General features: G+C 38.6%; 2 protein-coding genes across 2 annotated transcripts; one reads left to right on the forward strand and one right to left on the reverse strand.

Annotated features, from left to right (window-relative positions):
• Nucleotides 1-775: 775 nt before the first annotated feature.
• LOC132971420 (long-chain fatty acid transport protein 2-like) lies at nucleotides 776-10,540 on the reverse strand. Its single transcript, XM_061034573.1, has 10 exons — nucleotides 9,975-10,540; nucleotides 8,943-9,152; nucleotides 8,681-8,839; nucleotides 6,988-7,112; nucleotides 4,534-4,728; nucleotides 3,337-3,427; nucleotides 3,002-3,200; nucleotides 1,988-2,085; nucleotides 1,768-1,898; nucleotides 776-1,689 (listed from the first exon to the last, which is right to left on the reverse strand). Exons 1-10 carry the CDS (start codon nucleotides 10,453-10,455, stop codon nucleotides 1,513-1,515), a joined length of 1,866 nt encoding a protein of 621 aa, XP_060890556.1. The 5' UTR covers nucleotides 10,456-10,540; the 3' UTR covers nucleotides 776-1,512.
• A 6,294-nt stretch (nucleotides 10,541-16,834) lies between these two features.
• On the forward strand, nucleotides 16,835-21,843 carry gatm (glycine amidinotransferase (L-arginine:glycine amidinotransferase)). The gene is made up of 9 exons (XM_061034586.1): nucleotides 16,835-16,995; nucleotides 17,888-18,106; nucleotides 18,240-18,435; nucleotides 19,326-19,516; nucleotides 19,677-19,814; nucleotides 20,051-20,215; nucleotides 20,313-20,376; nucleotides 20,466-20,582; nucleotides 20,740-21,843. The coding sequence occupies exons 1-9, from the start codon at nucleotides 16,927-16,929 to the stop codon at nucleotides 20,850-20,852; spliced, it is 1,272 nt and encodes a 423-aa protein (XP_060890569.1). The 5' UTR covers nucleotides 16,835-16,926; the 3' UTR covers nucleotides 20,853-21,843.
• The last annotated feature ends 5,835 nt before the right edge of the window (nucleotides 21,844-27,678 follow it).

Below are 27,678 nucleotides of genomic sequence, written 5' to 3' on the forward strand. Positions count from 1 at the left end.
CAGAAATCTAGTCAAAAGGATCAACAGTCATTCTACTTTCTGTTTACTTGACCGATGAAACCATCGATGTCTTTTGCAAACCCACCAAGCGACCTCCCACCTCACTTGTAAAGGGAGGAGGGAAATGGGAATATGGGGGTCGTTAATACTTCTGACCACTAGGTGGCGTTACCAGGTTACGTCTACTTGTGAGCCCCATTCAGTCAGTATTCATTAAGTCCACGGTTCTTCTACGTGTTAATAGAAAACAGTTTACAAGCACTAATACTGTCTAACTTTCTTATTTACTCACTTACTTCTCCTAACCCTTGACCTCTGTGCAAGCTTTTCATGTTTTGCCATCTGCTTGGTTGATTTTCTCTTGATTGATAATCTGTTGTGACCCTCACATGTCAAAAGAAGACAAAACTTTAATCTTCTGTTATGTGTCGTGCTTCTGTGATTGAGGCCTGTTTGTTTCCAAGACAGGATCATATGTAGTAGCCTAATACAACTTATTTTAATCCATGCTTTAGTAACATGTTCAACAGACAACATGATGTCATTTTTCAGCTTTCCACATTAATCTATTCAGTGTGTATCACGTTTAGCTCTCCATATCTGGACTGTATTCAGAACAGACTGATAGCATGGTTGTGTGTCCCCACCTTGTGGTTTCTACACAAATAGAAAATGTCAAATGTAGGATTTTCTTGACACTATTTTTAGCCTTCATTGTTGTAACCATGACGTGTAAAATGTAGTGGATCAACAGAAACTAGTTTTACAGACAGAATCGCTGTAATTTCAAAGTAAGTCATTTTTATTTACATATATTTGCACAAAAATATAAAATTCATATCTGGTCTTGTTCTACATTATTTCACAAACTCTTAAAAAATGAAAGGCCTACATACTTTATTTATTTTATTTTTTAATTAATTACAAGCAGCAGTCTTACAAATGAATATACTATACATTTACTGTATATATCCTTGCTATATCCTCCTATGCTTTCCAGAAAATAAACATTTATTTACATTGCCATTATCAAGCTCCGCTCCCCCGCAGCCTGTCTTCTACCCCTGACATTAATTCTAAAACGACGCCGACCCACTGATTCCCATCTACTGCTTTCAATAAAATGTTTGTCACCAAATCATAGCTCCTGTGAGGAACATTCAGTTTGTGTTGATTTTGGTGACGCCCGATCCTCTGCTGATCGTTGCCAAGAAAAAGTAAGACAAAAAAAAAAAATTGGCATTGTGCTTTGAATTGCCTCACCTGACATCCACCCTGCAGCAGCTTGTACAGGCATTCAGCATTACTTTAAATAAATTGATCAGTGTTCTTGCTGATACTCTCTCTCTTTCGTAGGTTATATCAAGGCATCTGTATTCATTTCTGTTTCATAACCAGCTAAAAACTGCTCAAAGTAGCTTTAATTTGTATAACTTTGCACATATGATGTGTAAGTCAATTTAAATGCCCAAAGCAACCACCCTGCACAGTTGGAGGACACTAACACCCTCCTTATAGTTTGAGGTTTCCTGATGTGATGGAGCTGAACACCTGAGCTGTCAGAGGTACGTAACTCTTCTCATAGTCACTGAGGATGTAAAGAGGGTCCTGGATACGTCCTGGATCAAACCCCTCGTCCACTAGCTTCACCTTCATCTGTTTGAAGGTCCCTGTCAGCTCCACAGAGTTCTGGTTTAAAGAAAGCACAACATGGTTCAGGTACAGGTACAACACCTGATGTTTCTGAGCATGTAAAAATAAAGTTACCTGTATTCTTATGAAGCGAGGTCTTGCATATGAGGGCAGGTAGCTGATCACATGGGTATAAATTGTACTTCCATCAAACTGGACTCCCTCCTTCACAGTGACAGCTGCCATCCCTATCCGCCCCTCATGTCCTACAATGCGAAGCAAAGACAATCAAACAGTCTGTCAGTGTTCTGAAGTCATGATATTGTAATTTAATATAGAGTGGAAATGACATCACCGTGCACTTGGACTCCATAAACATTGGCCTCTTTGAGATTGTCGCTGATCGTCAGGATGTCGGACACCTCGGTTGTAGCTACATTCTCTCCTTTCCACCTGGGCGATCAAACAGGTTGCAACTTTATTTCAATGTTGTGCTTCTCTACCCCGAGGCCTGAGTATAATTTACAAACATGTCTGAGCAATTGTTGACAGCGTGTTTTAATTGAACCTGGTGCATGACATGCAGAGGACTTCAGTGTTGCAACATTAAATGGATAATGTTTTTATTATGACTAAAATCTTTCTGTTGGATGTCTATTTTTAGAGTTAATCGTCCTGATAGGAAGAGGGTTGCATAAAAACAATGGATTTGTGTCAAAAAGAAAATGTTGATCTGTTATTCAAGGAGAATAAAGACCTTCTTTCTTCAGTATATAGAAAAAGCTTTTAATTGTATAGCTGGTAATAATCCAGTTTGAAAATGTATTTAATAAGTCAGTGATAATCGTAATGATGCTAGAAACTATATGATAATAATGACGTGTAAAATTCAAAGACAGTATATTCCATATTTCATTCTCCTAAATAGATTACTATGTGCTTTAAAACACATGTCACTAAATATTATTGTAGTTCATAATAATCTAATATAAAGAAGATTATTTATTGTTGTTTAGTAAAATGATTGTTTCAGCTGGAGAATTAAACACCTGAACAGAACTACGACACAATCTGCTAAGGATTTGAGCACCCCTAAAGTTCAAAACCTGACATGAGTCTGGTTCTGCTCGAGACTTCTGCCTCTCAGTTTTTGCCTGCCAATGTAACTTTGCTAAGTGCTGCTTAGTGCCGTGCTCATGGTGCATTGATGTCCAGTCTTTGTAAATATTACAAACGAAGAGTATGGTCTACCTGCTCTTTTTGTAAAGTGTCTTACAATTTGTTATGAATTGCAGCTATACAAAGAAAGATTGATTGATTTAAATCCCAGCTGCTTCAAACCCTTATCATGTTGCTAAACATTCTGTACCTGAATGTGTCGCCTACACGGTCCTGGAAGTAAATGAAGTTGTCGTGATCGATCCTCATCAGGTCTCCACTGTTGAAGTAAAGATCTCCTTTCTTGAGAACATTTCGAAGTCTTTTCCTCTCCGTTTGTTCTTCATTCTGGGCGTAGCCGACAAAAGGAGCGATGTCCGTGATCTTGGACACCAGCAGGCCGGTTTCACCTGAAAGGAAACGAAAAAAGACATGTCTAACTGCCTTTTAAAATCAATCCACACCCACCCACTATTTGGTCTAAATTGGGTTGGAAAAGAACCCTCGGGGCAAAAAAAGTGTTCAACACTTGCAAAGTTTCTTCACCTTTGGGTGCCTCCACACAGAGGCCATTAGCATCTCGGATGGGTTCATCCAGCTCGGTGTCATACTTGATTAATGTGTAAGGAAACAGCTTCTACAGGAAAACACAAACACATCAGTGTTAAGTTATACAACCAATTCATCCTATACCAAGGGCAAAACTTATTACACCAATATTATTTATGGAATGTTACAAAATTCATTTTATGCAACTTGAACTTCTTCTTCACAACATGTCAGGTACAAACATTGTTCTTTTTACTGCTTGAAATATTGGAGGCTGCAGTTTCTTTTCAGAACACCATTTTCATATCCTACAGTGAACAAAAAAAAAAAAAAGGAGCACACTCGACAGTAAACACAATAAAAAGGTGCAAGACCGCAACAAGACTAGAAAGAGACAAAAAGTCAGCACATAAATGTCCTTTAGGTTTCCTTTATCCGGGTAAGACAGCAAAACAACAGCAACGGACACGTTTCGGCACTAGGCCTTCATCAGCGTTCCTACAGTGAAAACTACGCATCTCCAAACTTTGTTTATTTTTTAGCTTCAACTGTCCGATCACCTAAATGATAAGTTTTATTTATGGTTTGGGTATATCATTGGACGTCACATGGACGTTTTAGGCTGAGCAACAGTAATACTAACCAAACCACTTAATATAATCACATAACACAGACAGGGATCATTTTACTGCATAATGAAGACATTTGTCAAACATCATTTCAAAAGTACGTACATATAAGACATTCAATAAAATATCTTGTAGTTAAATTGATAATACTGTTTTTTATACATAGATGTTAAACTCATGTGCGGGATGTTTTGGAATGAGCTCTATTGGTAAAACCTAAGCCTAGCGGATTTGTCGCGCACCCCATGAGCCGAGGCTATAGTCCTCATCGCAGTGGCCGTGGGTTCGAATCCCACCTCAGCCCTTTGCTGCATGTCATCCCCCACTCTCTCCTCCCAACATTTCCTGTCTCTTCAGCTGTCCTGTCTAATAAAGGTAAAACGTCTCTTTAAAAAACTAAAGAAGAAAATAATGTTTTCACCATTTAAAGCACCATTTGGGCCCTAAGATGCAGTTCAAAGCTTGTGAAATGTCGATAGCTGGGCCTTAAGTAACTTTTTTAGAAGCACACACAGAATGGCAATATACCATAACAGAAACTATCACAACTTTATGTCACTCTTACCTTGTGGAAACAGTTGACTCTTCCAATTGCTCCAATTTTCCCAGCGTAGTTGACAAATCCCACATTTCCCTCAGTGGAGGCGTAAAACTCCCGGACTTCAATGTTCCCAAAGCGGTTGAGAAAGTCTCTCCAGATTTCGGCTCTGACACCGTTTCCAATGGCCAGTCTTACTTTATGGTCCCTGTCATTGTCTCTCTGCATTGTGATATAACAAAAAAAAAATAAAGGAGGTCAAGCATTATGTAAGTGACACAGAAATAAATCATGTATGACCTCATTATTTGAAGTTCAACGACCAGGATGAACTGTAACTGCACTTCTTTTAAAGATACATAATGTGAACTTACATGTCTTATAATACAATATATAATAATAATATTTAATTAGACACATCATCTTTGATTTACTTTTTGATTTAAGTATGGCTGTTCTCTGTTTACATACAAGAATGTGACATCATAATCCAGTTCACCCCAGAAAAAAACCTTTGACCTTAAATGCTTTTTTCCTCTGAAACTCATATAAGAAACATAATTCTTTGTCATATAATGTGACCCTTAAGTCATACACTAGTCCAGGGAGATTTGGTTACCCAGTTACTTGATATGGTCTTCCTCAGTAAAGGCCAGCATCTATTCCTAGAGGTGACCAGATACAGACAAACTGCCTCCTCTCACTGCTAGAGGGTCACGCAGTAAAACGACACTGCACTTCATGTGATGCAATACGATACTCTGAATGGCCATACATGTAGCGGGAGTGCAGTACTCCATATACGGTACACAAATATTCCAGAGTTTAAATGTATGCTATTATTTTGATACTCTAAAAATGTGTATTATTGTATCGAGAGTGATATTTGAACATATTCATAACGTTTCCTGCTGGTCGGACCCCTACAGATAGTGACGCAGAAAGCAGGAACCCGATAGTTGGGATTTAATGATTTCTATTTTGGTAAGCCAGCTGTGCTGCCCTGTAGGAATGTACAGATTTGGAAAGTAAATGTCGGAGTATATCTGTCTCAATGGCCGCTAGCTGCAGCCGGTTTTACAGCGCTCTGCCTCTGCAGATGTATTAAGGAAATTATTTTTTTTTAGCCAAAGGGTAAGGATGGCAGAGGACGCTAGGCTCCCACAGCGTCCCGTTGAAAAACCTAACCCATGCGAATTAGACTTTTCCTTCATGTGTCATGGGGTTAGTATGTACAACACCCTTTACAGAATAATGCAATAACAATAGACTTGACAGACTGCCCTAAGGACAGTTGTATCTAGGGCATGTGAACAGTGATTATTTCATTTAGTATTTGTCTTGTATTTTAATTTGCTGAAAGTTGCTGCTCTTATATCACATGTGTAATCATTGAAGGAGAGGCATCTCATTTTGATGTACAGCTGTTTGACAGTACAGGCTTTCTGATTCTGGAAAACTAGAAAATAAGCATCGGGTTCAGTCACAAACCTAGAACTGGGCTAGCCTCCTCGTTGAATGATGAAGAAAGATGTGAATGTGAGCTCTAACAGAATGACTTTCTGCCTTTGTAACACATTCGTTTAACAACAGACTGACGTGATTACCAGTAAACATTACTTTCTGATCAGCTAAAATCAGCTGAACTTTTCGTTTTCTTGTGCTATCTGGTCAACTGTGCCATTATTCAGGTTCAGATGCAGGTCTAATTACAGGTTCTTGTTTAAATTGCACATATATTTTTATCCCTGCACGGGTTGTGTACATTTCTTGTATAAGTCTATTTTTAATTGCACAGGTTTAAATTTGATTCATGTAAGGGTATTCTTTAAATCTTTTTTTCGGGTTAATATATGTATGGGGGGGGGGGGGGGGGGGTCGGTTTGTGGTAAATTTGTAACAAATGTTTCATGTCATGTGCGTCTCTGTAACCTGCTACTGGATGCTTTGAATTTCCCTCGGGATCAATAAAGTATCTATTTACTATCTTGAGGTAATGAAGCTTTTTTTCTGAGGATAACAAAATAATTATCTCATGATCTTGAGAAAATGACATTAGAACACCAAAAAAGGCAAACATAGCTGTACTAGGCCTATGTAGAAATATTGTCAAAATAGACTTGAGTTTGTATAGAGCTTTTCTAGTCTTCTGACTACTCAAAGCATGTTTCCTTTGCAGGCAGCACCTACCCATTCACACACTGATGGCAGAGGCTGCTATGTAAAGTGGCCATCAGTATTAACTAACCCCATTCACACACTGTCAACAAAGCAGCAGTGTTTTTTTATTCAATTGTATTTACTGTTTATTTTCACAGGGGCAGCACACAATTAAATGTAATTGCACCAGAGTTAGCTAATAGGTCATTTCGAACACCCAACCTTCCAGTTGAGAGACCACCAACTCTACCGCCCACACTGCTTGTTGTAAAGTAAATTTAAACACTGCGTCAAAAGCTCTGAACAGAGAAACAGTTTTACCTTGGGTGTGTTGCAGAGGTAACGCATCACCTCCCCGATGTACTGGACAACAGTCACACTGTGTTTCCTGCAGTCATCCCAAAACTGAGAGGCAGAAAACTTCCTCTTCAGAATGATTGTTGACCCTTCAAAATCAGACAGAAAACAAAGAATCTGCAACGAGCTAAGCAGGACAGAAATGTGATTACAACAGCTTCATTGATTAGGGATGTTCACCTCTGTTAGTGCTGTTCAGAACCTTTTAAAACTTTTGATATTCAGTTACAAACACATTGAAACAACTAATAAACAATGCATGCTGCTCATTTCATTAATAACCAATATAGTTTGTGTGGGTTGGGACTTAGCTTAGCGGTTATGTTGCCCGCCCTATCTACAGATATAGTCCTCGTCTCAGCGGTCGTGGGTTCAAATACGTACCTTGGCCCTTTGCTACATATCATCCCCTGCTCTTTCCTCCCAACATTTCCTGCTTCTCTTCAGCTGTTCTATCCAATAAAGGCGAACATGGCCCAAAAATAAAAGGTTTATGTTGTTAAACCTGTCTAAGACTAACTTCCAGTCAACCAAACAACAGAGAGCTTTAACAATGTTAAACATGTACCTACATCCAGTGCACAATTGTTTTACATCCGTGTTACTCTGGCTGCTTAATCCGACATGTAATAGCAACATGAACTTTACCCTGAATAGAGAAAAGCAGCTAGAAACAAGAGGTAATCTGGTTGTGGTTGACCCGGCTCTGTTCAGATTAATGCTTCACAGGGACAAAAGACTCTTTCATTTAGTTTCTCAGGGGCAGGAGAACCAGAGGGAGAAGGAGGGAAGAGGGCATCACTTTTCAGTCCACCATGTTCAAGCACCAGCCTTGTATTTAGGTCATGTGTGAGAACCTTTCATGAATCTGCATAATGTACAGAAGCCTCAGCTGGTCCTTGAGATGAGCACTGATCACTAGATGTTAACTATAGGATCTCAGAAACTAAAAGATAATCAGTTTCTTTGTTTTACATTTAGTTTGCATTTAAAATTAAGAGTGACAATGTATTATTTTACCTCATCTAATGGCTCTCTAATTTGTTTATTTAGCTTTATTTTAGTTTACTTGAACTATTACTGCAGGACTTAGTGTGTAAATTTAATGCTTGTACCTACACTGCAAGCTACCGAAAAATAAGCCAATTTTTTATCAAGCTTTCACAAGGTAACTGCCCGTGTTTTGCACCTGCCTGTCCAACAAAAAGCAGGTTAACACCGAGTCGCTCTTTATCACAAGCAGCTCCTTAGGGGCCCGAAAGTTAGTTTGCAGTCAGAGTTAATTTGGTTACATCATAGAAGACTAGTGAACTTACACTTACAGTATTGGAGCAGATTCAATGTTCTGCTGCAGTTTAGCCTGGAGAGCCTTTACTCTAAAGTACTCTTAATGTAGTAGCTGTGTACCCAGCAGTCTTTTCACCGGTAAAGACAACAGTGGCATTAGCATCAACAAGGACTGCTTAAACACGTTAATTGAGCATTCAAAATTTAGAGATAAAGGAAGACGTGAATATCTGTAAAAGTATTTTCAGCCTGAAATGCATGAACAACTCAGCACTCTTGTACAAAGGTAAGGAGTCTGCAAGGAATCTCACACAGACCCTCACAGTTTTTTTGTTCTGAGTTTACGACTGCTACATCTCAATAACCTCACCTGTCTCAATGGCACCAATAAAGCCTATAATAAATCCAGCTGTGTGGTACAGAGGCAGGTTGACGTAGATGACATCACTAGCTGATACACCGTTAGACGATAAAACAGCTAGAGCAGTCAGGAGGCGGTTCTGATTGACCACAGCTGCTTTAGGTAGACCTGAAACACAAAGAGACACACTAAGCACACACGTTTAAAACTGTGAGGATCATGTCGCTCGTACGGAATATCACATCGAAGTGAAAATCAGGCAGACCAATACCTGTCGTGCCAGAGGTGTAGATATAGACTGCGGGGCTTTTAAATGTGAGGTGTGATCTCAGGGAATGGGGGAGCAGGCCGTCTGACGCTTTGTCCACTTTATCAGAAAAGCTCTCTATCCCGGGTGTGTCGCAGTGTTCGGTCAGCAGGAGGACGGTGACGTCCTGCTCCATCAGTGAAGGGAGCACATCCTCCACTGCTTCCTTCAGCTCTGGAAAGGCGCACACAGTAATATAATAACCACTAGATATTACTTTTACATTACTATACAGCCTTGCTGAGATATTAGCCTAATGATGTCATGAAATATGCAGCTTTACAGAAAATGCAAGTCTGATCAAAACCTTCATGGAAGACAAATAACACCTACTTTCCTCAACCTTCTCCTTCGAGGTTTATTGCAAGTGCTTAGAGGCTGCAGGAATGTTAGTGAACTAAAGGGCTTACTTCAGGAGAAAATGACGGCACACACTTCTTTTTTTAGACCAGAAACACTGTTTTCATCTCTGACTTGTTGGTTAACAGTTGTTGCAGTCACCTTAGATGCTATGTACAGACCCTTTGACAGTAACTTGCCTTCTGAGAACTGAGAGGAGGCTTCATAAAGTTAATTCAAATATAATGTTAAGTCAAATGGATCACATTTTAAAAATCTTGTTATTATCCTTAAATGATAAGTTAAGACTCTTGCCTTCCAAATGTTAGTGTTAAAATAATCTAACAGGGGCCTGATTCAGGATAATATCCCCAAGACAGTCTACTGTAGGCTACTAGAACACCATATGTTTCAAACTCATATTCCCAAAGGACTTTCTCCACTGTAGCTATTCAGTTTGAAAATAAATTCTAACTCAAACATTTGGAAAACAGAAATAGTTCCCATAATTTAGTTGGTTTTTTTTTTTTACATTAGAAAATTCCATCTAACCAGAGACTAGCTGAAGTTAACGTCTGGTGAAGGCGCAGGCCTTACTGCCTTTACTTTGAGTTGTGATCGTAAAAGTTAGTAGGGGCCTACACAGATCATGTATACCTGCAGCTGCTATCATCACTTTTGCCTTGCAGCAGTTGAAGCAGTGCAGCAGAGACTTGGTGCGGATGTTGTGGTTGAGGAGAGCAACAGGGGAGCCTAACTTGGCCAAAGCCAGCCAGGTGAAGATGAAGGCGGGTTCATTCCCCATAAAGAGTGCGACGGTGTCCCCAGCTTTATACCCAGGCTGACACTGCATCGCGTGGGCTATTTTGTTGCTCCTTTTATCCGTGAACGCGTAAGTGAAGCTCTCATCTCCAAACACAATGAAAGGTTTGTCTGGATGTGCAGCGGTCTGCTCCAGAAAACGGTCCAAAACAAGGAAAAGAGGTCTCTTTCTGCGCCTCGAAACAAACCTCACTAAAATCCACAGTAAATCCTTGAAATATAGAATATCTTTCCAAACATAAGGGGCAAAAGTTTTGAGCACGAGTGGTATCATAAGAATACTTGCTAAAATGATGGAAATGAAATACATCATCATGTTTGAACCAATTTTAAAAGCTGCACGTCTTTTTGGGGGAAAAAGAAGAAAATAAGAAGTGCAGCCCACTCTGCAAAATGGGGAATGGAGCAAACAAGGATTCAGAGGGGCGGAGCATTTTCTGAAAAAGTAGGCTGTGTGAAGTTCATAACACAGGTCAAATAAGTGAATAGCCTACACTAGAATAGGGTCGATGTAAGAGACCTTCGCCCATCAGCAGTGTCTCGCTTTAGCCCATTTTATTAGAAAAGAGGAAAAGGAAGACTTGGTAGGCCAATTTAAACTGTGGGTGACACAGAACTGATAAACACCAAAGATTAAAAAAAAAAAAAAAAAACGAAAGGATATTTTAAAACGCACCCACTTCTTTCTCTCGCCCTGTGGGTCAGTGTCAGGACAGTTGAAAGATGTTGGTGTTATTGGGTGTAAACAGTCTGTAAACCTTTCAGACTGTCTGGGTTCAGTTCATGCAGTGGGCGGAGCCGCGAACGTGTCATTCACGGAAGTTTGGGGAGACAAAAAAAAGTAGCCTAGCAGTTTCAGGTTATAATGGTCAATGTATCACGAAGTGCATGACGGGCTTACATGCAGGTACATAAATAAAGAATAATTTATCTTACACCAAGATCTTGTTTGGAGTCGTTTTAAATGAAAAAAAAAAAAACATTTTATTTATTGTTAACAAAATCATCATCATAGCTAAGTATGTTTGCTGAATCCCCTCCACTGTGAAATGCTCTGACAATGAATTTATAATTAAAAACAATGCATGAAAAGGTTGAAACTACCCATGCACAAAACTATGTACACTTATATTATTGTAACTTATTCTCTTGTCAGACTTATTTGCATTTTATTTGTTTAATGTCCCTTCCTTTATCCCTTAAATGTATTTTTGTGTAGGCTACATGAGATGAGTTTTTTGTTAAATCTTTTATTCATGGGAGGTGGGATTTCTGTTGTTTGTCAATGTTGAATATTAGAGCGTAACATTTTGAGTTGTGTTACAAAAAAGTTATAATATAAAAAAGTTATACTGATCATTATACAGTTAAAAGGGCCTGTGCATATTTTGTACATTTTGACATGTAAGGCCTGTGGATGCAGAGCTACATCAGACCTTCTTCAAAGGTTCACACACATAGAAATGATCACAATGTTAGAAAAATAGATAGGATTGCATTCGGACACACATTGAATTATTCCACTATTTTGTAATAAATAAATAATACATTTTCCTTCCAATTTCTCAATAAGATGCATAATGAAACTGTTACGTTCCCCAAGATGGCTAGGGGATGAGGGGAGTAACAATAAATTAAAACCCAGGGAAAAGAAATAGGAACTAAATATAAGCAAAGTTTATGATGATTTATTAACAAACTAAATCAAAATGTGCAACACAAAACAAGCTTCTTCTAAAAAAATCAAAACAAAAAGAGAAGCCAATTCAAAACGAACACTCAAGATATGAACAATAAGGCCTCAATCGGAACACACCGCTTCGACAAAAGGATCACACTAAAGTTCTCGTCAGACACACACGCAGTCCAACAACCCACTGGCAACTGGCAGCCTCCTCTCCTGCTCTTTATAGTTTGCCCCTGATTAGTAATTAGCCACAGGTGATGCTGGGCACTCTGAGGCTGAGGAGCAACACACACAGGAGAGAGAGAAAACACAAACAAAACTACGGCACGTAACAGAAACCTTTTTGGGGTTTAGAGCTAAAATGTCTCTCTGGTTTTTCAGGTCTGAAAAAAAGGTTTGATCTGCAGTTAAACTGCAGCTCCAAATAAAATGTAGTGGAGTAAAACACTACAATAAATACATTTAACAAAAAAGTGAGGTAGGGGTTTGAAAAAAGCTTACTAGTACCTCAAATGTCACTTTAGTTTACCCTCAAGTTTCTGTCCTGAGTAACTTTCCCCAAATGTAAAGGACCCACAATTATCAAGAACTAGACATTTATAACCTGAGTGTGTTTGTTTGATTGTTTTTGGTGACAACAGATTAAAAAAATAGTTAATTTATTACAACTGTCTTAGTCTCCTTGAAGCTGCCTTATATTCCTGCAGGTGGCACTCTTTCTTTGTCTGTTCCTGACACCCAAACAATTGTTTCTATAAGCAAAGCTCATAACTGTGTGCTGAGAAGAACATGTTACACTTACAAAGGTCAGATCAGCTTCAGTTTGGAGGGCTGTGGGTCCAATTTCTACAAATTTCGTCGTCTCAAAGAAATGATAACTCTCTATTGTTTTCAACAACCTTTCTCTGGTTGTGTCTTGTGTTTTACTAGATTGTTCTCAGGTTCTTCATTGGGTGCCAGTTCAAGAACCAAAAGATAATAATAATGACATAAATAAGTTCACTTTTAAAACACTAAAACTCAATAAACTTTAGAGAACAAGCTTATGAACTTCTCATTCTGCTACTTAGATTATTTTCACTCCTGACAGAATATTACAGAATAACATGCACAGAGCAATTGAGACTGTTCTCTTTAAGTTAAATAAGTCACAATAGTCCTTCAGCTCGTTCCCTTACACACAAGGGCCCTCACTTATCAAACGTACGTACGGCAGAAAATGGGTGTACGGTCATTTCCACGCAAAGTTCGGCACTTATCAATTTGGACGTGAGCTGAGGGTACGCTCATATCTCACACCAGGTCTCAGTTCGTGTATGCACGTTTTCAACTCAGTGTGGACTTGCAGTGCAGCGAATCTGTCTGTGTCGGATAATAATTAGATCATACTATAAGAGTGCTTGTTAGGACGGATAGATAGAGGTTCACAGATTTACTGTTAGATAAGATATCTCAAATGTATTTTATATTACGCTTCACCTCAAACGATCTCTGTAGGCTACATTGCTTTTTAAATAATGATGAGCAGGGCGAGCTGTCAGGTGATTTCTTTAATTGTGTGTTTTATTTGATGTTTTTTTGTTTGTTTAATCGATGTAGCTTACTTTAAAGATTAAAGATTAGAGAGGCTGCTTTCGGTAATTACATGTTAAATGTTCATGCTGCAGAAAATACTGAGACAAATTAAAACAGAAAAACTAAAAACATTTACTTTAAAAGGACAGAAAAACTTCCAGAGATACTAAATACAACTTTTACCCTCTGAAATATGAAATATATAAGAATACAGAACATCAACATTAGATCATAACTAATCGGTATGTCCGGAGATTAAAATAATAAATACGCTGATGTGCCACATGCGTAATTGCGCACAGCAGACGCACATAGGCCAGACTACATGTGACTTAATAACGAATAAAGAAATCCGGGGAAATTCTTATGTTTGGAAAGAAGGCTAATCGGATGAGAAGTGCACATTACACAGCGTTTGATCAAACACTTTATTCATGTGATGCAGGACGTTTCAGGTTTCTCTTCTCTTTTAAAGTCTCATAAATGGCGAGCTGCCAGTGCAGCCGACGTTATCCGACACAGATGCAGGTTCGCCTGCACCACTTGTGCCTGATATTGAGGCTGAACCGATGAAGGAAGCCACTCGCTCCACGATCTGGGATAATTTCAGGTGGGGTCCGGCTGGCGTCCTCCGATCCGCTCCTGGAGCTGCTTCTTTTAAGTAGTTCCTTTGTATTATAGTTGCCATTATAAGGCTTTGGTTATGTTCTGGCAAAAGTCAATATTATTATTATATTTCTCCTAATCTGTAGGGATATTAGTAAACATTTTTGATTCAATGTAGTTAAAATAACAACCAGGAACACAGTGGGTGAGGAGCAGGTGTAGAAATGCTGCTGGATGACCGGTTGTAAACAGGTGGGCAGGTTCATCAGGTATCACTCAAGTTCATCAGGTATGACTGATAAATGAAGATCCAGGAGCCCAGAGAGTCAGAGGTGGATGCAGATGACACAAAGTGAGACAGGCAGGAGAAAAGGCAACACATAGGAAAAAGCTGGAACATTAACCCCACTGATTGGAGCGCATCCAAACACATTCCCTGTTAGCTAACGCGCCAAGGTGTGCAAACAAACAGTCAGAACATTTACAAACACAGTTAAGATACGGTTACAGATGATTGCCGACTTGACTGTATTACTGTCCTCGTCTCAGTGTACAAGCACGGGAGGGAATCCATTTAATGACGTAAGTGTGACCCCGTTCGGCCAGTTAGTATTTGATCTTCTTCCGGTTGCTATCAAGTCAGCAAGCGGCTGGTTATATGTCTAACAGTGAAAACACAGACAACTTTTCAGCTCTGTACATTTTGTATGTACTCATCACTTTGTGGTACAAATGCAATGGACGCTAACCCTCCCTCTGCTTACCATGATATCCAATGGCAGACGTCAACAGGACTATGCTATGCATTTATCCTTTTCAACTTCTGAGTCGAAGCCTGCCGCAGGGACAGTGGTGGACATGTGCAGAATGCCTGGGCCAGTCTGGGTCCGATTGAGGTGTATACATGTAAAAGTAAACCAATCCCCAACCACATTACATATGTGTTTCAGTCCAACTTCCAGAAATCTGATTTTGAAACTGTTTCAGTCTGTCCAGTCATAGTTGGACTAAGTCAACAAATCAACTTCTTCTTTCTGCATATTTACAATATAACCAAATGTTTTTATACGTCATAACAAAAACCCTTCTGGTAGGTACAATCGGAGCTGTCTGAGGCCGCCTCATTGTAGGGATAAAACTGATAACTGTTAATTTAGGGTTATAAGGGAAAGAACCTCTATGAATGTCTTCTCTCCGTGTTCACGTATAAAAGGTTTTCCTGAATCATATCACATCGTGTTCGTGTTTATTTAGAGAACTAGCAATTCTCATATTCTTGGGAGAAATTTCTCTCATAGGGTTCACTCACACCAGGCCTAGTTTCCCTGGCCTGTACCATGCTGAAGCACGACGGTCCCTCCTCCTCAGTCCCCCACTGACCTGCACTCACACTGCAGGCCCTGAGTATCGTTACCTCTGAACAAACGGCAGAATATTTGCAGTTTGCATGATAAGGTTGATATTCATATTCACGTCTTTGTCAAACTTAACACAATGCTCAGTAATCTTTTTGACATTCAGGTGGTTTGATTGATTAGCGACTTCAATATGACAAGATGGTGATTGATTATACATCATGTCCACGTTGTGTTTCCGTGCTTGTGCATGATCAACCATACTGGGCCAAAGCACACCTCTTCCAACCGTGGCAGGAGTGTACAGAGCACTAGACTTTAGGGGTCAAATGTGTTTTGGCAAGGTGCCCTTGGTTGTCTTATAACATCCAAAGTGTATTTTGTGCTGGCCTACTTCTTTCGTGGCCTACTTCCTGGCCTACTTCTTTCCTGGATGCAGTGACTTCCTGAGTGGGGCTGAATCCCTCATTTGCCCCCCAGTCATACAACCCTGCTCTCTAAACTCGTGTTGTCAGTGCTTTATCTGCTTGTTTAATGTTCATCTACCTCCAAGGACCATGAGATTATTAATGCAGCTTCAACGATATGGTCTAATAAATTCTCTGTCCGAACATTTCTATCAGAAATCTGAATCCTCTGTGAATATCTTTTGAACCTTGGGTATTAGCCAGGTTTTTTTTTCCAGAGGGCAAGTAATATTGAGGGTCATTGAGGTCTCTGGATTGTGAAACTCTTGTGAGCACACTGCAGAGAAGCATGTGGTGACACAGCTGGGACAGTGCTATCTATCTGTTTGATTATGTGAGCTCCATTTTCACCCTTTTCTGCACTCTCTGTCTCTTGCAAGTGTGTATTGGTCACTTAACAAAATTATATTGTAAATGTACCACTGGTTTCAAAGTAGCCAAATGAGCAAGTATGACAGACTGAATCATGACATCCATCCACAGAGAGTTCTCAGTAAATCTGTTATTCAGGATGTTTTATTAAATGTGCTTCTATTTTAAAAGGAAAACAAATCTACTTGTATTTTTGCAATCAGGAAAATTGAAAAATTGGTGAAAAAAGTGAAACCTATTATGACTTAATAAATACATTACTATATACTTTCAAGCTTGATTTTTGTGTTAATTACTTGTTCCAAGCCTTATTTTATCCAGTTGCAAGCAAACTAGGACATGTAGGTCATTTGCAAACATGCTTTGAGTCGGTTTAAACTGTTCCTTGTTTTTTTCTTCACTTAAATTCAGACAGTTTCAGAGTCACAGCTTCGCAGGAAGACGAAACAATTTCTGCACAATGGAGATAAATCTTGAGACATTTTCAGATGTTCTCCCTGGGAACTTAGTGGGCCACTTGATAAGAATTTGCTGGCGTAAGGGATTGTGTTTCAGAAATGCTTTTTCTCAAGTCACGTTGCCCCACAACATTGAAGTAACCAATCGTCTTCGAGACACGTAGACCCACGGCTATAAAGCCGAGGCGTCTTCATTCATGAGCAAACTGCGAGGTGGATCCTGAGCTGCCGTGTAATTTTCACCGACACTCACTATTACTTTGGAAAATGCTGCGAGTAAGATGTCTGAGAGGAGGTAGCAGGGGGGCCGAGGCTGCCCATCTGATCGGAGCCATGGTTGGTATAATGGTGGTTTCATTTTCTTCCAAAATTGTTAGGAAAAGTAGTGGTTTGTAAAAAAAAAAAAAAAAAAAAAAAGCACATTACAGTCAACGTGAATAAAGAAAAAAAAATCGACATTTTCTTCATCAGGCTACATCTGAGCTTTTCTTTCACTTTGGATCAGATTGATTGGCTATTATTTATTGTTTGATTACATTTGATAAACATTTTTTTTTTAAATCGTTAAAGAAAAAACAAAAGAGTAAAAACGATCCGACTATTCGGTCTTAAATAAAATTTGATTGTGTCAAAGAATGGATTTGCCTCTAATCGCTGAGAGAGACTTTTTTTTTCCTGTGCTCCCTGAGTGACAGTGAACAGCTGTTTGGCACAGATGCGCTCCCAAACTCAGTGACATTTGAGCTGATCCTGAGCCAGCAGAGGCCCCATAGTTGGACCTTTTCTGTGCAGATAACGCTCCTTAATAACACGTGTACTTTGGCACCAAGCAAACTGAAGGCATTTTGCTAAGATATCTGAGGTCTTCTGTCTCTTTTATCACCTTAAACAGTTTTATGGTAATTTGATCCGCTTTTTCAATGTGTGAGCAGCCAGTCAAATCAGACATTTGAATATATAATTTATTCTTATTTCTTACTCTTAATGAAAGAAAAAGTTAACACAACTAAACATTCAATTGGGTAACTGCACATATTTAGTTTTGCATACAATAAACAAACATTTTATATTAAGAAGTATTTATTTATTTATTTTTAACAAAAGTGTCCATTCACTTTAAAGAATTGGCATGTAATAGAAAGTTTTGTCAGTATATGTTTCACTCCCAGAGCACAAAATTTAGTGGATTTGTGCAGATTTTTCTTTAAGTCTCTTTTTTTCTCCTTAGCTTGGCCGGTCGGTGACTGGATGGGTGCAGAGGACCTTCCAAAGCACTTCGAGTGCAGCTGCTGCACATTCACATCGTGCAATTGAAGAGGAACATGTTACTGAGCCTGTGCAGCAGGAGTGTCCTGTCTGCGCCTACAATGAATGGGACCCTCTGGAGGAGGTGATTGTGGGTCGTGCTGAGAACGCTCAGGTGCCTCCCTTCACTGTGGAAGTGAAAGTAAGCTTAATTGTCTCGATGTCCTCTGAGAAAAATAAGAATCACATAATGTTAAGCCGGCAAAACAGCATCTAAATTGCATCACTGGACACTGGGATTAACTCCATGTTTCATATTGTAAACCTCTCCACAGGCCAACACATATGAGAAGTATTGGCCCTTCTACCAGCAGTATGGGGGCCAGTCTTTTCCTGCGGACCACTTGAAAAAAGCTGTTGCCGAGATTGAAGAAATGTGCAATATTCTGCGCCACGAGGGCGTCACTGTGGTGAGGCCAGAACCCCTCGACTGGTCGATGGAGTACAAAACTCCAGACTTCCAATCATCAGGTAAAAAGAAAAGCACACAAACCACAGAGAAGCATTTCTATGTATTTTCAGTCCCCAACCATATTCATTCTTCACTTCACCTTCGTGTGTGAAGTAGTTCATCGCTAAAAAACATTTTACAGCTTGTTTGATGTAGTTAAGTATTTCCTGTGTTTCAGTTTGTTTTGTAGAATACTAGAAGTACGAGGCTTAACTGCAGATTAATATTCTGCATGCTAAATTATGCTAAATGTTTAATATAACATCCATTTTTATTCAACTGCAAAATGTAAAAATAGCTACATATCACTGTAGAAATCATTACAGCACCTTTTCCATTTCAATGATCCAATGATGTAATATTGTAAACCCATTGAGCCTGATTCTTCTGCTACTTTAGTTTGTGTAGACCTATATATTCTCTCCTAAAACTGTGCAATCTGTTGAAAACTGGACCATATTTATACATAAAAGTGCTATCTATACATGAACCGTGCAATATCTACGCTGTTAATCCATCAGTGTATATTCATATTTGTAAATATTGTTTATATTTTCAATTACCTGCGCTTGAACGTAGCTTATTACTTATACTACTTTATTATTGCTTTCACTTGGTACTTATGCTTATTAAATTGTTATTACTATTTTTATTTTATTTTATATTGTGAACTTATCTGTACTTCCTACTGATTTTTGGTGTTATGAGCAACTGTAGCAAACAAATTTCCCCCTGGGATTAATAAAGTATTTCTGATTCTGATATGGCTTAGCTAAAAGTTTGAATGCAAGTCTTTTAGTGTGACACTACTTTCGCTTGAGTAAATTAGATGAAAACACTTTTATAGCACCAAGTTCTATTTCTGGGAAATATTTACATCAGCTAATCATGTGTTATGCATTTGTTGCAGGAATGTATGCTGCCATGCCCAGAGACATTCTTATGGTTGTGGGAAATGAGATTATCGAGGCTCCTATGGCGTGGAGGGCTCGCTTCTTTGAGTACCGAGCCTACAGACCTCTGATCAAGGAGTACTTCAGAAGAGGTGCCAAATGGACCACAGCTCCTAAACCCACCATGTCTGATGAACTGTATGATCAGGTAAGGCCTCATTTGACCCTGTTATTAAATATGAGAAGTGTGCAGGGTGTTTGAGGACCTCTGATTACCTCTGCACTTTTGCCCCCTTGCTGTTTATTGCACTCCACGAGGCAAGACACTGTTCATTACTGACTCTCTATTTCTTACTGGTTTTATGAAGGACTACCCCATCCGCACCGTAGAAGACAGACACAAGCTGGCCGCCGAGGGGAAGTTTGTGACCACAGAACACGAGCCCTGCTTTGATGCTGCAGATTTCATCCGAGCTGGGAGGGATCTTTTTGTCCAAAGGAGTCAGGTATGAAGGCTGATAAACTTTTAACATGGTTGCTATCTGAAATAAAAGGCTCCCTTTCTGAATGCAACACAAAGTCGAATTCTTCACTCTTATCCAAAAGTCTTTCTCTCAAACGTCAGTCATATACAGAGTGACATGCAACCAAATTGTTCACTTCAAACTAATGCAGACACATAACAACTCTGCAGACATTGACAATTATAAAAAAAAACATCTTCTCTTTTGTTTTTTTGCAGGTTACAAATTATATGGGAATTGAGTGGATGCGTCGTCATCTGGCACCAGACTACAATATCCATATAATCTCCTTCAAGGACCCCAACCCTATGCACATCGATGCCACTTTTAACATCATCGGGCCAGGACTTGTGCTGTCAAACCCTGATCGCCCATGTCGCCAGGTACTGTGGGACAGGGAGGACTAGTTTTGGTTTCTCAGTGTGTTGTGCTGACATCTAATGTAATAGATTGACTATATACTTTGTCCTCTGACCTCAGGTTGACATGTTCAAGAAGGCGGGCTGGACTATTGTGAAACCTCCAACACCTCTGATTCCTGATGGTTGGTACTCAAACAGTAACTTATCTGCTCTTGCACAAGCAGATATTTCAGATATCTTCAACTGTTACGCTCTTTCCCTTTCTGTTTAGACCATCCTCTGTGGATGTCGTCTAAGTGGCTGTCCATGAACGTCCTGATGCTGGATGAGAAGCGCGTCATGGTTGACGCCAATGAAAGCTCCATTCAAAAAATGTTTGAGAGTCTTGGTAAACTCATTTGTATAACACATTCAACATTTGCATCATTTTTTGTTCATTTTTACTGAAATGAATATTTGAAGATTGTCTGCATATTAAGGACATTTTAGGAGCATGTGGTTTTTTATACTGTGTAATGATTTGTAAATATGTTTTTCTTCTGCAGGTATTAAGACCATTAAGGTGAGCATCCGCCATGCCAACTCCCTGGGTGGTGGCTTCCACTGCTGGACAACCGATGTCCGCCGCCGTGGTACCCTGCAGTCCTACTTCCACTAGCCATGCCAGAAATAGGCAGTTTTTATTGAGCTTTGAAGATTAAAGCCTCAGTCCCAAATCTTAACATAACCGTAATTGTTGAATCTTTATTGTCAGTTGATTGTGTATGTAGACACAGGTTAATGAAGGCTGGAGCTTTGTGATACAAAAAATGTACTGTTGGGAAATTAGGAAACCCATCTTAAAAAGTACACACATTCAACATTTGTGTGTTTGGAGTGTCACACCTGAAGTAATGGTTACTTTGACCTGAACAGGTGGCACCAGAGTCATTTTCTAGATTGGGTCTTTCTCTCCTAAATGAACATGTTTGAATAGTTTTGACTTGGCATTGCTGTGCATCAGAGTGCCTTTGCAAACAGCTTTGTTCAGATATTTACGCTCATTAGCAACAAATGAACATCACATCAATCAGTAATCTCAATATTAACTGCATTTCTGGCCTGGCTATTGTGAAGCTGAATTGTTTATGGCTTGTTCATCTTGAAGCCAGAACATTTGAGGACAAGGTACAATTTGGTATGTGAGAGTCACCTAGCAAAGGGCACAGGGGGAGATAAACTACCTCCTCATGAGAAGTCAGAAACCACAATTCTCTCTTTTTCCAACATATTTTTTTACGTAAAGAAATGTACAAAAAGTTGTTACGTAGGGTATTGAACAAGATTAATTTCTTATTTCTACTAGTATTTTTGTAAAGATTTTAATTGATTGAACAGACAAAGTTCTATTTATATTTTCATACTCTTTATTGGATTTCCCAAAAATTAGTGTTTTTATACTGAAGAAGTAGGTGGTCCATATCACATATTGTACACCTTTTTGCCTCCACTGTTTTCTCCTATTGCAAACTGGGTCAGTTACATGCCACTAGTCATTCTGTCTGAACTGCTTGGCTGCTTTTTGAGTGAAAAGCAAAGACGCCTAAAGAATGAACCATGTTTTGTTGTGATGTTTTGTACTATATAACGTTATTAAATCTAATTCAAAACTTTTTGTGTCATTTTTGTGTTTGTGTCTTTTTGATTATATACAGTAAATTTATGAACTTCCCAATATCTGCGTTACTTAATGGACCGATATGGTAGTCTTACAAATTCTAACCCATAATTCAGATCTGTGCAAGCAGCACCAGGCAAGGCAAGTTTATTAATAAAGCATATTTCAGCAACGAGGCAGTTCAAAGTGCTTCACACACATCATGACATCTGTGTTTGGTTCTGACTGTGGGGACAGAGAGCAGACCTGTCCCAGACAATCTGAGCAGTCTGGATGGTTCATAGTTTATCAGAAGGTCATTGATGTATTTTGGCCCTAAACCATTAAATGCTTTTTAAACCAGCAGCAGTATTTTAAAATCTATTTTCTGACAGACTGGGAGCCAGTGTAAAGACCTCACTAGGATCATTTATTTAAGTTAAAGGATTATTATCAGTAAAATATATTCAATTAAAAGTACAAAAATAAGTTTAAACATTAATCCAAGAATAGGACGGGAGTATCATTAGAAGAAGCCGAGTAAGCAGCATTGTTCTGTCCTCAAGTTGGACTTTTTAAAAACTCCTTAAATACTTTATTTTTTATTGCATAATATTTCAGAAGCTGATTGTACATGTCAGTGGAAACTTTCAATTAGGAAGAAGTCGTCAAGAAAATGTTGCAGAAGATAAAAATGCAATATTGCCCTTATAATATATATATATATATATATATATATATATATAATGTAGAAACAATAGAAGTATACGGTTGCACATATATATACCTGAGCACAATTCTGATGAAGGTATACTGAACCTGAGTTGTGCAGTTCATGAAGTTGATTGTACTCCGGAGCAGAATATCACACTCTTAGTTGTGTAAAGTAGACCATGGTGAGTCACACAGACCTGTGAACCTGGTATCTGTTCACCTGGCTGATAGATTTGCTGTAACACCTTCATGTCTGTAAACATTAACTAATCTACGATGTGTCAGAGGGAGAGATATTACATCATGTATTATGAAACCTGATCCAAATAGATTATGCTAAGTAGGTTTAAATTCAGTTGCAGTTGTTGCAGTGCAACATCTATTCTTCAATGTAATTGTCAATTCACTCTTTTCTTCTCGTTAGTGAGGTGGTAAAGAGTCCCTCACATAAAAACAGGTAAGGGAAAGGTTTCTTTAAGTGACATTTTTAATATACAGAGAGGTAAAGTGCTGCACTATTTATCAAAACTGACAGAGGGACCAGTTAGGGAAATTGGCAAAGGTAAAATTAAAAAATAAAACTTCACTTGTAAAAAAAAAAAAAATGTGGGGGTTTCATTGGGCAAGGGCCAATAAATACAGATAAATGGAAGGGCCGGGCCAATTTTTTGGTCCCAATCTAAGCTCTAATTTGACAATGTGGAGCAGTATTGTTTTCTAACTAGTATTTGAGATATTTAAATCAACAAACAAAAGTTTGTTTGTGCAAAACAAATGCATGAAATGGATTTAATATCCTGAATAAACCCAAGTTTGATCCCTCACAAGTTACCTAAGGCAGAGGTTAACATTTTCAGTTGTTCACCAATAAGGTTCTGGGTACCCAAACCTTGAGCAGCTCTCAAGAATTTTCCTACCGGAGTTAAATTTAACTCTTTTTATGTATGTATATGTTTGTGTATATGGTATAAGACATCTTCATGAACAGTTATGTGATTACATTTCTTGGTAAGGAATTTATTCCTAGAGTTTTGTAATATTCCTTCACTAGGTTGTTTTGTGACAGTATATCTGTATCCTGCTGCCACCTAGTGGTTAAAACGAACAGTTGCGCTGTAGAAGGTATTAAATAAAAAAAATAAAAAAGCAAATTCAGCTGTATTTAATCAAACGATTGAGAATACAATTTCCCCCCTAAGAGGAAGACATTATACACATTAACTGTGAAGGCATCCCTTCAAGATGTCATCCTTAGGCCAGATATTCAATCAATCATTCAATCATTAGCTGTATAGCGCCGAGTGTTATCTTGAGACGCTTTACAAGAGCATATGGGATAATATGCAGGAAGGATTTCTCCTCCTTTGCGTTCCTGTTGACCACACTTCCTTGCATTTTGATCATTACACAACACAAAATCTGTCAATGCAATCAAGCCTGAGTCCTGTCACTCATTTTAACTAACGTGTGACAAAATATTCCAGTCTAGATCCGCTTGTTCTGTCAGGAGAACATTTAAAGGGGCAGTTTCTTCATATCTACTAAACCGTTTCTAAGTCCTGCTGTTTCAACATGTTCATTTGAAAATACCAAAGTGGTTTACAGTGAAAACATCCTCACTATGTGACACTGAGCACAACCATGCTCCCTACTCAACCTGCCTCACCTTTATCACACTGCGGTTTTGGATCGGAAACTACAGGGTAAAAAACATCAGGCTGTAGCTTTGGCCTCCTGCGCTGATAAATCCCATTCATTGAATCCCTCTGTAGATAGGTGACCGTGTCGTGTGTCTGGTTTATTTGAATCATGGTCACTACCCTTTCCAGATGTTCAGCCATACCTCATTTTCTCTCTGTGTCCTACGTATGTATGTAGTCCTCTGCAGATGGATTGCTTGTTTGTACAGCTGCCTTATTGAGCAGCACTGCAGCTGCCTCTAACAGGACAATTGATCAGGATCATGATCAGGCCTCAATGTCTGCAGGAAAACTGAAGTCATCGCCTCAGGTTCTCTTGACTGAAGACTGCGTTATAGTCTGAATGAAGTCCAGAGCAGTTAGCTTGAGCGGATCCAAATGTTTAAACTTCTGGTAGCTGACGATGTTTAGGTCATACAATATTTAATTCATCCCTAAATTCTTAGGGAAGACATTTAGTTTTCCGACCTTATCAGGGCAAACATTGGTGTGCAGTGGTAAACTTTCTGCTATGACAGTCTAAGCAACGACAATGGGAGAAATTGGTGGATAAGAATGGACCAATGGAAAAAATAGTTGAATCAATAAATACACTTGAATCAGAGACTGCACTTTGGAGCTGTGTGAAGTGTCTGCAGGTACCTGCTTTAGTTAAAAAATACAGTTTTATCAACCAAGAAGCAAAGACAAAGTGAATACAAGGTGTGCAGATTAATGAATCGCCCAGCTGTTATTTTACTGAAAACAGTTGTAGTTATATATTCTAACTCTTATTCTTATAGTCAATGCAAACTTTACTAAAAACTGTGACCCGGTGATGCTAGAACAGTGAATCTGCGTTGCCTTCATGTTTCCCCTGGTTTACCATGTGCACATTTTCTTTTCAAAGTACTTTAAGTGAATGCAGTTGCTGTACAGAATGGCTGTAAATGGGAAAGGGAAAAACAAACCAGCTCTACATACCAGACCCACTAGAGAAGATACGACTTGCAGAGAAGTATTTTTCATATAGTTTCAGCATATATAATTTTTATAAAAAATATTTAATAAACTTAAATTTGACTTTCACTGTAAACTCCTCAGATTTGCAGTATATTCTGATTTTGTGATGTTTGATTTCTTGATGACATAAAATGTCACTGCATATAAAATCGATGAATAATGATGTGACTGTAGTCATACTGAGGATTGAGTATTCTTGTAAATCCATATAACAAGTATAAAAACCTACCTACCTCTGCAGTTCAAAGCTTGATCCGAAGGCAACTGGACTCGTTTGAAGATCTTGAACCAAGGTCTTGGACTTTGGATCAAGCTTTGAATTTACCTATGACCTGGATCAGGGGCGTATCCAGAGTTTTTTGATCGAGGTGGCCCGAGGGGGCACTGACTTATGCAGGGGTGGCCTGAAACGTGAGGTGTGCACAAAGACACACAAATATAAATGACTTTCCTTTCTAACCACACCAATAATATCTACATTAAAACACAAGATAATGGCAAGATAAGCTTATTTTTGATACAAAAAGATGTATGTTCAAAACATACAGTGCATTACTTTCCTATACACCTGTCTTATGAAATAGATGTGCAAAGTTTTTATTGACATTTTAAATTACAACCAAAAGAAAATATTATACATTGTATGTGCAGAAAAATACTAGCAGCCTTTTGCTACATAGATTAAGTCCCGCCTTTGACGGGGCAAATAGCCAATCACAGTTAAGTGTTTTTAGGGTGGCAAATCAGATTTCTAGTCTAGACATGCCCCTCACCTGGATGACTGAGAACCTAATACAGACATCTACCTCTGCAGTGTCTAAGTATTTTACTTCTATAAATGTGCTGGCCTTGCCTGAAAGAACAGTTCAAGTCAAAGCGGGCTAGCTAGAGGGCTAGCTATCCTAACTTTAAGTGTAGTTTTGACGAAGCTTCAGATACACAGCACATCTCCTAAAATAAACAAAAAGCTTCTCGTTGTGTCTTTCTGCCCGGTAAACGCCCACTTCTTCACTTTTTCTGTCTCATGCCCTCAGTTGAAATAAAGGCTGTCTGTTGTGCATTTGGGAAAGATTTGACAAATAGTCATAAAATGTTTTTAACAAAAGTAATTACAGGCTGGACAGAACTTACAGTAAGACCTTTATCCCTAAACTGGTTGGAGTGCCTCTTCAATGTGATAATTGATATCCAGTTACATGAACAATAAAAGGTCAAACACTTGGTGAGGGAATCAATAACATTTTCCAAAAACAAATTAAAGGAGGAGACATTTTTGTCAGTTGACTATTATTTCTTTGTTCGGATTACTGGAAGTTTGAATTAATGTTTGGTATGCCGGAGTTCATCAGAACTATTAGTGATTCAGGACTATTAAGCGCAGCATTCATAATGTGTCACAGCAGAGAGGATCACTGGTGAATTGACGTCAGCAAGGTTTCATGCTCAGCCTTTAATTTAATGCTTCGAACAAGTTGTCCTTTAACTTGTCTACTGTAACAGGAATGACTGTTTTGCATTGGATCATAGCCAAGAACTGTGTGTTTAAAAAAAAAGAAGACAAATGTGAGCACAACATGTGCAGACAATCCATAACACAACAGCATGTTAGTGTTGTTAGTGTTTAGGTTGTTTTTTGTTGTGTCTGGGAGCCGTGTGAGACTCAGACTCTGAACTGATTAAAAGGCTGGATTGTGTTAAATAGTGATGTGAAACTGAGAAATGTTCAGTTGCTACATTTACATCATTGTGAGCTGTAGAAGCCCAGCTGTTCTGAGGCTTTTAAAAAATGTCCATTTCGACTAATCAGTCCTACGAACTGTGACAATGAACATGTTGGTTTAAGGCAAAAAAAGACTTCTTCAATACTAAAAACTAATTTATGTCTTGAAAATTTGATCAAATTGCACAAAATCTTATAATTGTGTAACTATTGATCCTTTTTTTTTTTTTAAACATTATTTTTATGTTGTAGTAATAGAGATGAAAACTCGACCGCTTGGTGTCCTCAGAAAAAAAGATTCACATTTTCATTTTGTGTAGGTATACGTAAAACATTTGTATTAAACTGCTGCAAAAATGTACAAGAGTGGATTCTTTTTAATCTAGCCATAAAAAAGGAAACACCAGTATTTTGTAAAGAAAACAAGTTGAGAGCCTCACACTTTGAAATCTTAATCTGTCGCCCCCTAGTGGAAGTATCAGAAAAAAAACACTGTAGCAGACAGAATCACATGTATAGGACAGAATGTCAGACACTTGCAAGAAGTAATAAAATAGGACAATTTCAAATTAAAATCCAAATTTTAGTGAGATGAAAAAAAAATATTTTTGTGTATTTTAAAGGCTTGTATGTAAATATTGATAATGACAGCCTGAAATCAGAAACACATGTTCACTTAATCAATGCAACAGGATTTGTTTTTTTTACAGCA

The sequence above is a fragment of the Labrus mixtus genome, chromosome 1 (genome assembly GCF_963584025.1).
Source record: "Labrus mixtus chromosome 1, fLabMix1.1, whole genome shotgun sequence".
In the NCBI taxonomy this organism is placed as follows: Eukaryota; Metazoa; Chordata; class Actinopteri; order Labriformes; family Labridae; genus Labrus; species Labrus mixtus.